Source organism: Oryctolagus cuniculus, chromosome 1, assembly GCF_964237555.1.
Source record: "Oryctolagus cuniculus chromosome 1, mOryCun1.1, whole genome shotgun sequence".
NCBI lineage: Eukaryota > Metazoa > Chordata > Mammalia > Lagomorpha > Leporidae > Oryctolagus > Oryctolagus cuniculus.
This window is the reverse complement of record NC_091432.1, coordinates 162,483,688-162,497,922: the sequence shown is the minus strand read 5'-3', so window position 1 is coordinate 162,497,922 and position 14,235 is coordinate 162,483,688. Positions and strand designations below refer to the sequence as shown.

The 14,235-nt window shown below is 44.0% G+C and overlaps 1 protein-coding gene across 3 annotated transcripts in view; it reads right to left on the bottom strand.

Annotated features, from left to right (window-relative positions):
* Positions 1-14,235, bottom strand: part of DOCK8 (dedicator of cytokinesis 8) — a 251,166-nt gene that overhangs the window by 47,856 nt on the left and 189,075 nt on the right. For all 3 annotated transcript variants that reach the window (XM_008256091.4, XM_008256100.4, XM_008256104.4), the window contains 5 exons: positions 10,108-10,277; positions 4,430-4,575; positions 2,140-2,322; positions 938-1,070; positions 41-128 (listed from right to left, as the gene is read on the bottom strand). In XM_008256091.4, coding sequence (XP_008254313.3) covers positions 41-128; positions 938-1,070; positions 2,140-2,322; positions 4,430-4,575; positions 10,108-10,277 — 720 coding nt within the window. The remainder of the gene's footprint in view (positions 1-40; positions 129-937; positions 1,071-2,139; positions 2,323-4,429; positions 4,576-10,107; positions 10,278-14,235) is intronic.

Here is a 14,235-nt window from a genome sequence, read left to right as displayed (position 1 = left end):
ACGTTAGGTAAAAGCAGCGCAAAGTTGCTGAGTGACTCACTTATCTAGCTTCTCATTAGCTTGCCGCCAATGTGTCTGCTCTTTCCTCCATCTCAAATTTTCATTGAGGCCCGGAAATCGGTCATTCCCTAGGAGTGAAGAAATGTATGATAGGAATTTGATTAGCACGAAGCCCTCCGAGATAACCAGAAGTTCTAACAAGCTCAACTGAGCAGACTCAGCAGTGTCTCTCTGATTAGATCCATGCAGGGTGCTGGTGGGAGACGAAGGCGCCATGTCTATGTCGGGGCTGACTGAGAGTTCAGAGCTGCAGAAAACCCCTATTTTTCTGGGGCGTCAGGGAGCACACTTCCCATGAACAGATGGTTCCAGTGAAACTCAGAGGGCGCCCAAGGAATCAGTGGGGATTATCGGAAAGAAGGGTGTGGGTGGTCCACTGAAAGCTCTATCAAGTCCCCCACGGTGGTGAACAGGGAGAATGGTGAGTCTGTTCTACTCTGGGCACAGAGACGAGCACCCAGATCGCTAGGTATTTCATTACCTTCTGGAGTGATGAGCCCAGCCTGGCAGAGGCTGTCTCTGGTGGTAGGGTGGGGTCTCTGCAGGCCTGGGACACCCTGAGACCCCTCTGGGGAACTGGTTCCATTCTAATAAAACCCTGAATGATTTAGGGAGATGATCTGGGGCCTAGGGCTGCCCAGTCTCTTGACCATGCCCAAGACTGACTCATTACATGTATCGCTAGCGAAGTCTCAGCCTTGAGGGAGAGAGACCCCTTCCATCTCATCCACAACTCACATTCATGGACTGTCCCTCTTTGCCGCCACCGAGTTTTACAAGATGCCATGTAGAGACATGGCAGGGTTTCTGTGACCCCTAACCGCAACCTCTTCTTAGAGGTAGAGGATCCTACCATGTACACGCACGTCCCACACACCTGGAGCCCGGCAGCGCCGCATCATCTCCCCTCGGGCCCCCTCGCCACGGAGCAGAGCCTCTTCCAGCCGGGCCTTGACGTCCCGCGACTTCTGCAGCACTTGGGTGCTGACTTTGTCAGAACTCTGTTTCCCCTGGAGAGGACACAGGCAGGAGGACAGATGGATTGGTGAGATCCCCATCAATGCGGACAGTAATCAAAACAGAGCCCTCGGGGTCAGCATTGTGGTGTAGCAGGTAAAGCCCCAGTCTGTGCCACAGGCATCCCATATAAACACTGGTTCGAGTCCCGGCTGCTCTACTTCTGATCCAGCTCCCTGCTCATGGCCTGGGAAGGCAGTGGAAGATGGCCCAAGTCCTTGGGCCCCTGCACCCACGTGGGAAGACCTGGAGGAAGCTCCTGGCTCCTGGTTTCAGATCAGCTCAGCTCTGGCTGTGGCAGCCACTTGGGGGAGTGAACCAGCAGATGGAAGATCACTCTCCATCTCTCCCTATCTCTCTGTAACTCTGTCTTTCAAATAAAGAAATAAATCTTAAAAAAAAAACAAACAAACAAACAAACAGAGCACTCGGGGCCAGCTTTGTGGCGTAGCAGGTAAAGCTGATACCTGTGATACTAGCATCCCATATGGGCACCAGTTCGAGTCCCCCCGGCTGTTCCCGCTTCTGATCCAGCTCCCTGCTAATGGCCTCAGAAAGCAGCAGCAAATGGCCCAAGTGTTTGGGCCCCTGCACCCACGTGGGAGACCAGAAGAAGCTCCTGGTTTCTGCTTTGATCTGGCCCAGCCCTTGCTGTTTTGGCCATATAGGGAGTGAACCAGCAGATGGAGGATTTCTGTCTCTTTTTCTCTCCCTCTCTCTCTGTAAATCTGCCTTTCAAATAAGTAAAATTTATTTATTTATTTATCTTTAACAAACAAACAAAACCAGAGCACTCCACAGTGGTGTCAGTGGTTTTTACATGAAGATGCCGTTCTACAGGATCTTGTAGCTTCAACCCTGTGAACAAGAATGGGATGGGGTTCCCTTTGCAAGAAGGCAGAGATCCTTTTCCTGTGCAGTGTTATCTATAAATGCAAACAGGCTACAGACTCGAGCGCAGAAATGAGAAAAACTAGTGATGCCTCTCATAGCCAGATTGAAGAGGCAGAGTTGAACGTGGGAGGTAAGAGCTGGCAGCCAATGCAGCCGTCCCATACTTACCTTGTACTCAAAACATGAAACACAGATGAAAAGGAGGTCTAAAATTCTGTTCAGCTGCATGGAGGGCAGGTCTGCAATCCACTTCCTGATGAGGCTCTGATCCGCGTTCTTCATGATCCAGAGGAAGCAAATCATGAGGTTGCGGGTGGTGTCGGCACTCAGCATGTTGTACTGCTTATAGGGCTGGAAGGAGGCGGATGGGGAGGAAGTCAAGCAACATGCAAACGACAGCTTCAGGGAGGCTGACCTCTTAGAGCATGGGGACTGCATTTTTTTCCAAGCTGGGGATCCATTTCCAGCCACCATGCCTTTCCTAGGCAGGGGAGCCCAGGGTTCTCTGAGCTGGGTTGCTCGGCAAAAAGGCTCAGCTGGGGGCGGGGGTCACTATGTGAGCAGGGTTTTCACTAAGGGAGCACCTGCAGTTTTAGGAGCAGTGTGGCCCAGTGGTCTGCCCTGGAACTTGACCATGCTCCATAATCTCAATGATACAAAAGGGCTTTTGTGCTGCTGAGATCTCTCAGTATTTCTCCTTGAAGTGGGAGAGTGGAAGGTTGGATTGACAGAAGAGAACCAGCTGGGCTGGGTGCCATGAATAACCTAAGTGTTCCAGATTCAGCTTCCTTGTTCCATGGTCTAAATTATAACATGCGGGGCATGGGATTGCTCTCCAAATTAATCCAACCCATAAGTCAGTGACGTCCTCTGTAACGTGACTTGAACCACAGCTTATGTCTGCCTGGCGGCAGGGTCGTGGGGGCTTCGTCTGTTTGCTTTGATACTTTTGCCAGAAGTACTCATTTCAGAGCGCTGAGCACACTTTCTGTGAGTCATCACATCAACACAGACAACAACACGTGGCTGCGCCCTTGGTTCACGCGGCCCTGCTAATCTTCAGTGGAATGTGGTGGTGAAACACAGTGACGTCTTTGGGAATGTGTAAGGGGAATGTTAGTTTTGGATGGAAATAACAGAGGTCATGAAATCCCTTTCACTTTAGTTATTCTGAATATGTTCACGAGAACAAATGACATCTTTAGCTGTAACTTTACAGGGACTGTGTTCTAACAGGTGAGCTTTGGGCTGCTGAGTTTCTCTATGAGGTAAATAATGGAAAAGGCTTATGGTGCCTCGAACAGGTAACTTGAAAGGCGGAGGAGATTATAAAACACACCGCAGCTACCACACTGTAAGATGATTGATGTCCAATCTCTAAAGTCCTCCTTTCTCTGTCCCTGCCTCCCAGCCCTCAAGGGGTTGGGACATTGCTAAGTGCCAGAGGGAAGAGAAGGAAGTCACTCTGTAGAAGAGTGAGAGTGAGACGCTGCATTCTCAGAAGACAGCCAAGCTGAATTCTCTGCAGACACACGAAGGTACTGCAAAACGTTCATGGAAATGCAATGACAAGATAAGGTTATTTTGCCACAAAAACACCTTGAAATCCATGCCTATGGGAAGGTCCTCAAAAAAACTCATAAAAAATGCAGGTGATGGGGCTGGCATTGCCGCATAGCAGGTTAAGCTGCTGCCTGCAATGTCAGGATCCCACACAGGTGCCAGTTCAAATCCTGGCTTCTCTACTTCTGATCCAGCTCCCTGCTAATGCGCCTGGAAAAGCAGCAGAAGATGGTCCAAGTGCTTGGGCCCCTGCACCCATGTGGGAGAGTCAGAGGAAGCTCCTGGCTTTGGCCTGGCCCAGTCCTGACTGTTGTGGCCATTTGGAGAGTGAACCAGCAAATGGAAGATCTTTCTCCATTTCTAACTCTCTGTAACTCTGCCTTTCAAATAAATAAATATATTTAAAAAATGTATTGAATGAAAAAACCATGACTGAATTACAGTTTTTTTTCTAGGTTCCTTAGGTACCTAGAAAAGCTCAAGTGTGTTGCTTGAGAAGCATTAACCACAGCCACGGCCCCTTTAACCTTTTGTTTTGGATAGGGGAGGCAGACACAGTATGAAAACAAATATGTAAAATAAACACAGCCCAAGGCCCCATCTGAGGGAGCCTTGGTTTGCTCTCCTTTGCAAAGGTCTCAGATTTCCCAAGGTCACCTCTTTCCTGGCTTCTGGGGCCTTGAACACAGCACCCGGGGACTGCCTGAGTTTGATGTGCACATCTCTTGCTGTTGCCGGGACGCTGTTTGACCTGTCTGCTGCTGAGCTTCCAGCCTCAGGGATTCCTTCCAGCACAGACTAACCAAGCAGAGACCACTGCTGTGTACTCTAAGCTGGGTTCTCCCACCATAGACGCAACACGGAAGACAAGTCGCAGAAAGGTGCACCAGCGTACCAAGGACGACAGCATGCTTCCACCTGTCTTCAGGTTAAGATGATTCCCAGCAATGGCCAGAGCCACGCTCTGGTTGATTGCACTGGCCCCTTCTTGTTCTTCATCTGAGCCACTGGTGCGGCTTTTTCCACCACGGGCGTCGGCAGCTGCAAGGACAACACCTTTGGTGATGGCAAGTCAAATAAGACCTCCCCTTCTGTCCCCTTCCCAAGTGACTGGCACTTTTGAGTCACTAACATCAGCACAGTCATTGTAAACATGACATTTAGAATCTGTCTGCTACTCCCTGTGGACAAAAAGGAGACAGGCTAGTAAAGGACACAAAATGTCAATACACACAAGATTGGGCTAGAGATTATTTTTTCCAAATTGTGAGAATAAAAGTTTTCAAAGCTTTCGTAACACTTTAATATTTTTGCACTTGATTCATATGTTTTAAATAATTATCAAACAGAAGAAAACCCTACATTTATAGAATTAAAGTACCTTAGTATAATAAGCTATTATCACAAGTTCAGCAATAATTTATAAAACTTTAGGTGGTGCTGGCATTGTGGCATAATGGGTTAAGCCACTGCCTCTTATGCTGGCATTCCACATGGGGCACCAGATCAAGTCCGGCTGCTTCACTTCCAATCTAGCTCCCTGCTAAAGTGCCTGGGAAAGTAGCAGAAGATGGACCAAGAGCTTGGGTCCCTGCACTCACATGGGAGACCTGGATGCAGCTCCTGGCTCCTGGTTTTGGCCTGGCCCAATCCTAGCCATGCCATTGGACCCATTTGAGGAGTGAACCAGTGGATGGAAGATCTCTCTCTCTCTCTCTCTCTCTCTCTGTAACTCTGCCTTTCAAATACATTTAAAAACAAAAACAAACAACAACTTCAGGGGCTGGCATTGTGGTGTAGAGGTTTAAGCTGCTGCCTGTGATGCTGGCATCTAATACTGAACACTGGTTTGAGTTCCAGATGCTCCGTTTCTGATCCAGCTCTCTGCTAATGCACCTGGGAAAGCAGTGGAGGATGGTCCAGGGTCCTGAGCCACCACTACCCATGTGGGAGACAGGGATGGAGTTCCAGATTCCTGGTTTCTACCTGGACCAGACCTAGTCTCTATCATTCTACCTTTCAAATAAATAAAATAAAATTTTAAACAGAAAACTTCAAAGTTTGAAATGAATATTAGTTTACTGTGTCTATAGAAGAGATATATTTAAATTTAAACATAGATCTAAATGTATGCAAACAAAAGATCACTTAAAAGACTGGTTTGTAAAACTCTACCAATCATACACACAAAATATTTGTTCAAGTGGTTCTTGGAAATGTGTGTTAAAACACTTGCAATTGATTGATTCATTAAAAACTCATATTTTATTTGACCTGTCAACAATATAGCCACTTGAACCTTCAATTTTTCGAAAAAATTTGAGAGTACACAGTACTTCATTTGCTCAAGTTCTGAAAACAGAATCAAATTTTTAGAAATATAATTCACTATTATGTTTTAAGGCAGTTGGGTTTTAAAATAAATAAATAAGTAGAACATGGAAATTATGCAATGCCTGATAACATTATCAAGAGTAATGTGATGATACATTCTTGCCTCTCCTTAATATTTACAGGGTCAGTTACAAGAGAAAAGAGGAAATGATACAAGCATTTTGCTGTATAAAATATTTTTTAAAGATTTATTTATTTATTTGAAAGTCAGAGTTACACACAGAGAGGAGAGGTAGGCAAGAGCGTGAGAGAGAGAGAGAGAGAGAGAGAGAGAGAGAGAGAGAGAAAGAGGTCTTCCACCTGCTGGTTCACTCCCCACAGTTTTTTGCAACGGCTGGAGCTGCGCTGATCTGAAGCCAGGAGCCAGGAGCTTCTTCTGGGTTTCCCACGTGGGTGCAGGGGCCCCAGGACTTGGACCATCTTCCACTGCTTTCCCAGGCCATAAAAAAGAGCTGGATCAGAAGTGGAGCAGCTGGGTCTCAAACTGGCGCCCGTAAGGGATGCCGGTGCTTCAGGGCAGGGCATTAACCTGCTATGTCACAGCGCCAGCCCCAGTATAAAATATTTTTATAAACATTCTCAGGGCTGGCACTGTGGCATAGTAGGCTAAGCCTCTGCCTGCAGTGCTGCCACCCCAGATGGGTACTGGTTCATGTTCCTGCTGCTCCTCTGCTATAGCTTGGGAAAACAGTGGAAGACGGCCCAAGTGCTTGGGCCCCTGCACTCACGTAGGGGACCAAGAAGAAGCTCCTGGCTTCAGATTGGCCCAGCTGTTGTGGCCATTTGGGGAGTGAAACCAGCAGATGGAAGACTTCTGCCTCTGTGGCACTGCAACTCTACCTTTCAAATAAACAAATAAATCTTAAAAGAAATGTATTTGAGAGAAAGCAAGCATGTGTTCCCATCTACTGGTTCACTCCCCAAACATGCAATACCAGGGACTAGGCCTGGCCAAAGATGGGAGTAGGGAACCCAATCCCAGTCTCCCACATGGGTGGCAGGCACTCAACTACTCAAGCCATCACCATTGCCTCCCAGGGTCTGCATTAGCTGCAGTCAGGAGCTGGGGCCGGAGATCAAGCCAAGGCACTCTGGAGTGGGACGTGGGCGTCTTAACCAGCATCTTTACCAACAGGCTGGATGATGAATATGGAAAAACAGTGCTCTCATTAGTTCATCAATCTAAAGGTTTTCAGATACATTTGACTGCTTCCTCTCTTGTCAGCTACATCATTACCACAAACTTCAATGCATTTGTCAAGACGTTCAAAGGCCAAGTGTGGAAAATTTCTGATTCCAAGTGGCTGATTTGTAAATTTTTATGAAATATTTATTCATTCGTTTGAAAATCAGAGTTATAGAGACAGAGAGAGAGAGAGAACAAGCTTCCATCTGCTGGTTCACTCCTCAAGTGGCCACAACAGCCAGGGCTGAGCCAGGAGGTGGCAGGGACCCAAACACTTGGCCCATCTTCTGCTGCTTTTCCTAGACCATTAGCAGGGAACTGGTGCAGCCAGGACTCGAACCGGCACCCACATGGGATGTCAGCATCACACGCAGCAGCCCTACCTTCTATACCACAACAATTTGTAAATATTTTTAACAAGGAAGTTCTATCTTTGAAGTTATTATTTATTTATTTATATTTATTTGAAAAGCAGAGAGACAGAGACAGAGAGATTTTATATCCACTGGTCATCCTTCCATGCCCAACATAGTCAGAGCTGGGCCAGGTCAAAGCCAGGAGCCACAAACTCCATCCTGGTCTCCCACATTGGCGGCAGAGATCCAAGCCCTTGGGCCACCCCCTGTTGTCTCCCAGGGTACACATCTGCAGGAAGCTGCAGACCCTGTGATACAGCATGCAGGCATCCCAAGCAGCATCTTAACTGCTGTGCCGAACGTCCTCCTCCTCTTTGGAACGTTCTAATTAACACGGAAGTCTTGGAGAATACGAGCTAAAGAGGTGTCCTCCTCTGGGAACAACCATGTTGCAACTTAAAATGAAGCTCTGCAGAAAATTTCCAGCAAAGATTCTTGAAATGGAGCGTAAAATACAGGCCATGATCTGTAGTACATATTTAAATTTTTTGACAGGCAGAGAGATGGAGACAGAGAGAACTCCTATCTGTTGCTTCACTCCCCAAATGCAAGCAATGGATGGCCTGGGGCCAGGCTGAAGGTAGGAGGCCAGAACTGAATTGTGTCTCCTATGTGAATGGCAGGAACCCAGTTACTTGAACCATCTCTTGCTGCCTCCTGGAGTCTGCAGTAGCAGGAAAGCGGAGTCAGGAGCTAAGCCAGGTGTCAAACTCAGGCACTCTGAAACGGGATGCAGGTGTTCCGACAGGCATCTTACACATTAGGTAAAACACTTGCCCATTTTTAAATGTTGAAGATGGCTTGGTTCTCAGCCACCCTCTCCTCAGGTGCTGCTAGAGGATGCCCTGAGCACCCTGCTCACCAGTGCTCCAAGCTCGATTCTGTCCTTACCTTGCCTTTATGCCCAACAAACTCCACAGAGCCTAACTCTGCCTCTCACTCTCTCTTCCCACATCTCCCCATTAAGTATTTGCTGCAGAAGTGGTTTTAAAAGAAAGGAGAGAATTACTTTCAGAGGAAAGCTGGCTGTTCATTTTTTGATTCATATGAATTGAAGACCACAGGTGACTGGTCTCAGTTTCATGAACTAAATCCTGGTCATCATAATGATTTCAGAAATACTTCAGTTAAATACAACACTGCATTTGGAAGAAGTGGGCAAAACTGGATGGCTCTAGGATCCCAAGGAAAACTTCCTATCAGGATGGCAGGGCTCAGATAAGCTCCTCGAGGCCCCAGCATCCTTCACTGTCAAAACAGCACAGAAATTTCTAAAAACTTCTTTTGAACTAGGGAAAAAGCAAAAAGCACTCCAAAATGATGCGAACACTGTATGTGTGTGTGTGCATGTATGCTGGGGGAAGAGTAGGCAGAGAGGTCATTTTTCTCAGGTCTCCATAAGAGGTCCCTCTGTTTGGGCTGTTTTATTTTCCACCTACTTTCTCTAACCCACATTGTATCACGTACATAGACTCAAGATGGGCACGAACCCCTCTAAGACAATTTACCCTTTTCTCTTGCTGCTAAGCAGGAGACCTAGACCTAAGAATCAGCCTCATATCCAAAGGCAAAATCTCTCTTCTGTGGCAGAATCTCCTAGTATTGAAAGACATCATGATTTTTTCTTTTTTTTGGCATGGGACAGAAAGTTGTTTGGATTAATTTGAGACTGGTTCTTTGCCCAAACATTCATAAAGGAAAAGGGAAGGAACAATTTTATTTCAAGGCATTATAGCAAGGATCTCCAAAGGCAGTAATTTCATCCTTTGTGGTTAAAGTTTATAAAGTCCATCTATACCAGAAGATGAATGAATGAATGAATGAATGGAACAGATGAACCCATCAACCAACAATTTCTAAAAAAAAGACATACATAGGCTTTGTATTTTTTTTTTTCTTTTGAACTCACTGGGGCCTGTGCTAATAAAGTTTAAAGACCACTGCTGTGTAGAATTGCTCAAATTAAGCATACAAGGTTACTTCAAAATATTTAAGAAAAAATCAAAGTAGAAGAAATCTATGCACTGTTTTTTCATACTGCACATTTTTTTTTTTTTTTGACAGGCAGAGTGGACAGTGAGAGAATGAGAGAGAAAGAGAGAGAGAGAGAGAGAAAGGTCTTCCTTTTGCCGTTGGTTCACCCTTCAATGGCCACTGCGGCCGGCGCATGGCGCTGATCCGAAGCCAGGAGCCAGGTGCTTTTCCTGGTTTCCCATGCGGGTGCAGGGCCCAAGGACTTGGGCCATCCTCCACTGCACTCCCGGGCCATAGCAGAGAGCTGGTCTGGAAGAGGGGCAAACCAGGACAGAATCCGGCACTCTGACCAGGACTAGAACCCGGTGTGCCGGCGCTGCAAGGTGGAGGATTAGCCTATTGAGCCATGGTGCCGGCCCATACTACACATTTTCATGAAATTTTTGAAACTTCCTCACACACATGGATTTCAAAATTTTTTTTTTGCACCAAAAAAATACCCTCTTGTATCAGCACTAGAACTAAAGATACAGAACTCCTCCTGATGGGGTATTTTGCCGGCATCTCCATCAACCCAAGCAAAGAAACACAATGGGTTTTTACCTGTGAAGTCATAGAGCTGCGGCAGAGCATCCAAAATGATGCCAACCAAAGGTAGGTAGAGGGCAGCGATTTTGACCTTCACCTCTGGTTTGACACAGCGCGGGTCCAGGTCATGAGAACTCAGCAGGCTGTGGATGGCACTGACTGCTTTCCTTTGCACTTTGCTGATTCTGTTGGCAAAACACAGAATGCTAGAGGTTATGGTGAAGGGAGACAGACCAAAACATTAATCAGCCAAAAGGGACCAAAACACTCCTAAAGAATGAGATGACAACGTGGAAATCAAGCAAAGCAGGGTACAGAGACACACTGTGCTCTAACCCTGGCTGAGGGTTTTCAAGTTCAATATGTTGTACTACTTAATTCGTTCTTATTGCTGAGTAGGTTTCATTATATAGATGTACTAGATTTTATTTGTTCACCAATTGGGGGCCATTTGGATTATTTCCACTTTGGGGATATTATGAGTTATGTATGCTAATACAAATATTCTGTATAGTTTTACTTCTCTTGGGTACATACATCAAAGAGAATTGCTGGACTGCGGGTAACTCTACATTTAACCTTTAGAGGAGCTGTGTGATGTTTTTAGCAGTGACTGTCTCATTTGGCATTCCCACCAGCACTGTCTCAAGGTTCCAGCTTCTCCTTACCAACATTTCTATATCTGTTTTTTGGCTAATGATGCTGAACATCTTTTCACGTGTTTATGACCATTTCCTCTATGGGGAAATGCCTGTATTGATCCTTTGCCCTTTTAAAAACTATTGTCTTTTTATTATTTAAAGGTATTTCAAAGATACTTTTAATATGAAGATATTATTTAAGATACTTTAATATACATTCCAGGAACAAGTCCCTTATCAGACACATGATTTGCAAATTCTTCCTCCTACTCTGTTCTGTGATTTATATCTTCATTTTACTGATAGTTTCCTATGAATCACAGAAGTTTGAATTTCAACAAAGATCACTTTATTTTTTTTCTTTTGTAGCTCACAGTTTTGGTGTCAGATAATACAAACTATTACCTAATTGAAGCTCAAGAAGATTACTTCATTGATGTTAAGAGTTTTATAATTTTAGCTTTCATATTTATGTCATTGACCTATTTGAGTTAATTTTTGTTTGTTTTTGTTTTTTGTATGGTGGAGAGGAGTCCAACTTCATTCTTTTCAATGTGGATATCTGGTTGTCCCAGCACCACTGGTTGAAAACATTATTCCCTCCTGCCCTGCCCTTCCCCACAAATTGTTTTGGCACCAATATCAGAAATCAATGGCCTAAAAATGGGAGTTTTATGTCTGAATTAAGTTTCATAAATCTATATATTTTCTTTATGTTAGAATCCCACAGTTTGCATTGAGTAAATTTTGAAATTGGGACATGTGAGTCTTCCAATTTGTGTTCTTTTTCAGGATCATTTTGGCTATGGTGGGTTCCTCCAATTTCCATACAGATTTTAGGATCAGCTTGTCAATTTCCACAAAGAAACCAGCTGGGATTTGATAGGAATTGCCATGGGGACTTATTAAGTCTTCTTGCGAGAACATGTTTTATTGGTTTATTCACTTACAATTCCATTTCTTTAAACAGTGTTTTGTCATTTTACATGTACAAATTTTATACCATATTTGGATACATTTATTCCTATTTTTTTCTCTTTGGTGTTATTTTCAATGAAATTGTTTTCTCAATTTCATTTTTCAGTTTGTTCCTCATAAGTATACCTAAATACAATTGGTTTTTGTGTATTGATCCAATACGCTACAACCCTGATGAACTCACTGATCAGTCTTAATAGTTTTTCAGTAAATTCCTTAGGATTTTCTATAAATAAGACCCTGTCATCTGTGGATAGATAGCTTCACTTATTACTTTCCAATGTGCTTCTTCTTTTAATTGTCTTGACGAATTGTCCTGAGATAGAACTTCTAGTACAACACTGACTAGAAGGGCAAGTCTGGACATTTTTATCCTGTTCCTGATCTTGCGGGGAAGCATTCGGTCTTTTACTGACAAGTATCAGATAAGCTGTGGGTTTTTTACAGAGATACTTAATCAAGTTGAACAAATTCTCTTATATTCCCAAAAGGTTGCTGAGCACTCTTATCAAGGAAACATATTAGAATTGTATCAAATTATTTTCCTTTTTAAAAAAGTGTATGTTTTTTAATTAGAGAGACACAGAGAGAAATAGAGAGAGAAAGAGCAAGACAGACAACTCCCATCATGCTGCTTCACTTCCTAAAGGCCTACAATAGCCAAAGCAGGGCCAGGCCAAAACTGGGAGCCTGAAGCTCAATCCAGGTCTCCCCCAGGAATGGCAGGAATGCAGCAACCTCAGCCATTACCTGCTGCCTCCCAGTGGAGCCAGGACTGGAACTCGGCACTCTGATATGGGATGTGGGTGTCTCAAGTGATGTGTTAATAGCTAGACTAATTGCTTGTCCTTGAATAAATACTTTTTTTCCCCCTGAATCTATTAAGATGGTTGTATGGTTTTTGTTCTTTATTTTTCCAATATGGTATACCAGAACAACTGATTTTCAGATGTCAAACCTATCTTGCATTCCTGGGATAAATTCTACTTAGCCATGGCATTTGATCCTTTTTATATGTTGTTGGACTCAGTTTGTTAGTATTTTGTTGAGAATTTTACATCTGCTTTAGTCAAATATTGGTCTGTTTTTCTTCTGTGAGGCCTTTGTCTGGTTTTATTATCAGAGTAATTCTAACTTCAAAGAATACTGTGGGATGTTTCCACTCTTCTATTCTTTGGAACAGTCTGTAGAGTATTGGAGTTGCATTTTCCTCAAATATTTGGTAGAGGGGCTGGTGCTGTGGCATAGCAGGTAAAGCCACCCTCTGTGGTCCTGGCATCTCATATGGGTGCTGGTCCAGCTGTTCCACTTCAAATCTAGCTCCCTGCTAATGTGCCTGGGCAAGCAGTGGAAGATGGCCCTCGTGCTTGGACCCATGTGGGAAACTGGGAAGAAGCTCCTGGCTCCTGGCTTTGAATGGGCCCAGCTCCAGCTGTTGTAGCCATTTGGGGAGTAAACCAGCTAGTCGAAGAGTCTCTCTTTCTGTCTGTCTCTCCCTCTCTCCCCTATAACTGTGCTTTTCAAATAAATAAAATAAAATCATTTAAAAATTTAGTAAAATCCATTAATAAAACCTCTGGTTCTGGACTTTTCTTTGTGGGAAGTTAATACTATTATTATTATTATTATTATTATAACTAAACCCTTTGTTGCAGATCTATACAGATTTTCTATTTCTTTTTGGAATTAGTTTTAGTAGTTTGTATCTTTTTTGGTTCTGTGAGTCTTATAATGATGTCTCCTCTTTCATTCCTAATTTTGGTAAGGGAAATTTTTTTAGACTTATTTATTTATTTGAATATCAAAGTTACAGAAAGAGAGAGAGAGAGACAGACAGACAGACAGAGGTCTTCATCCACTGGTTCACTCCCCAAGTGGCTGCAATGGTCCAGGCTGAGCCAAAGGCTGAAGCCAGGAGCAAGGAGCTTCATCTAGTCTCCCATGTGGGTGGAAGGAGCCCAAGTACTTGGATCATCATCTTCCACGGTTTTTGCCAGGCTATTAGCAGGGACCCACACTGGAAGTGGAGGAACCTGGCTTTGAACGGGCACCCATGTAGGTTGCCGGCTGTATAGGTGGTGACTTTACCCACAATGCCACAACACCTGAGTCTTGCTTTTTCTTGGTCAGTCTTGCTAAAAATTTACTAAGCTTGTTGATTTTTAAAAAAATAACAAGTTTTTGGTTTTGCTGATTTTTCTCTACTATTTTTCTGTTTCACTTACTTTAGCTGTAATCTTTACATTAGTTCCTATTATCTTATATTTGCTTGCTTTGAATTTAGCTCGTTCTTCTTCACCTAGCTCCGTGTATATTCTTTTGACAATTTATTAAAACTATGTGCACATATTCACCTATTCAAGAATAGTAAATCAAAATCAAAATTTAAAAGTTGGCTGTATTTATACCCCAAAGAAGTGAGTTCTAATGTTCACCAAAAATCATGTATAGGAAATGGTCATAGGAGCTTTTTTTTCATAAGAGTCCCAAACTGGAAGCAAACCAAGAGTCTACCTACAGTAAA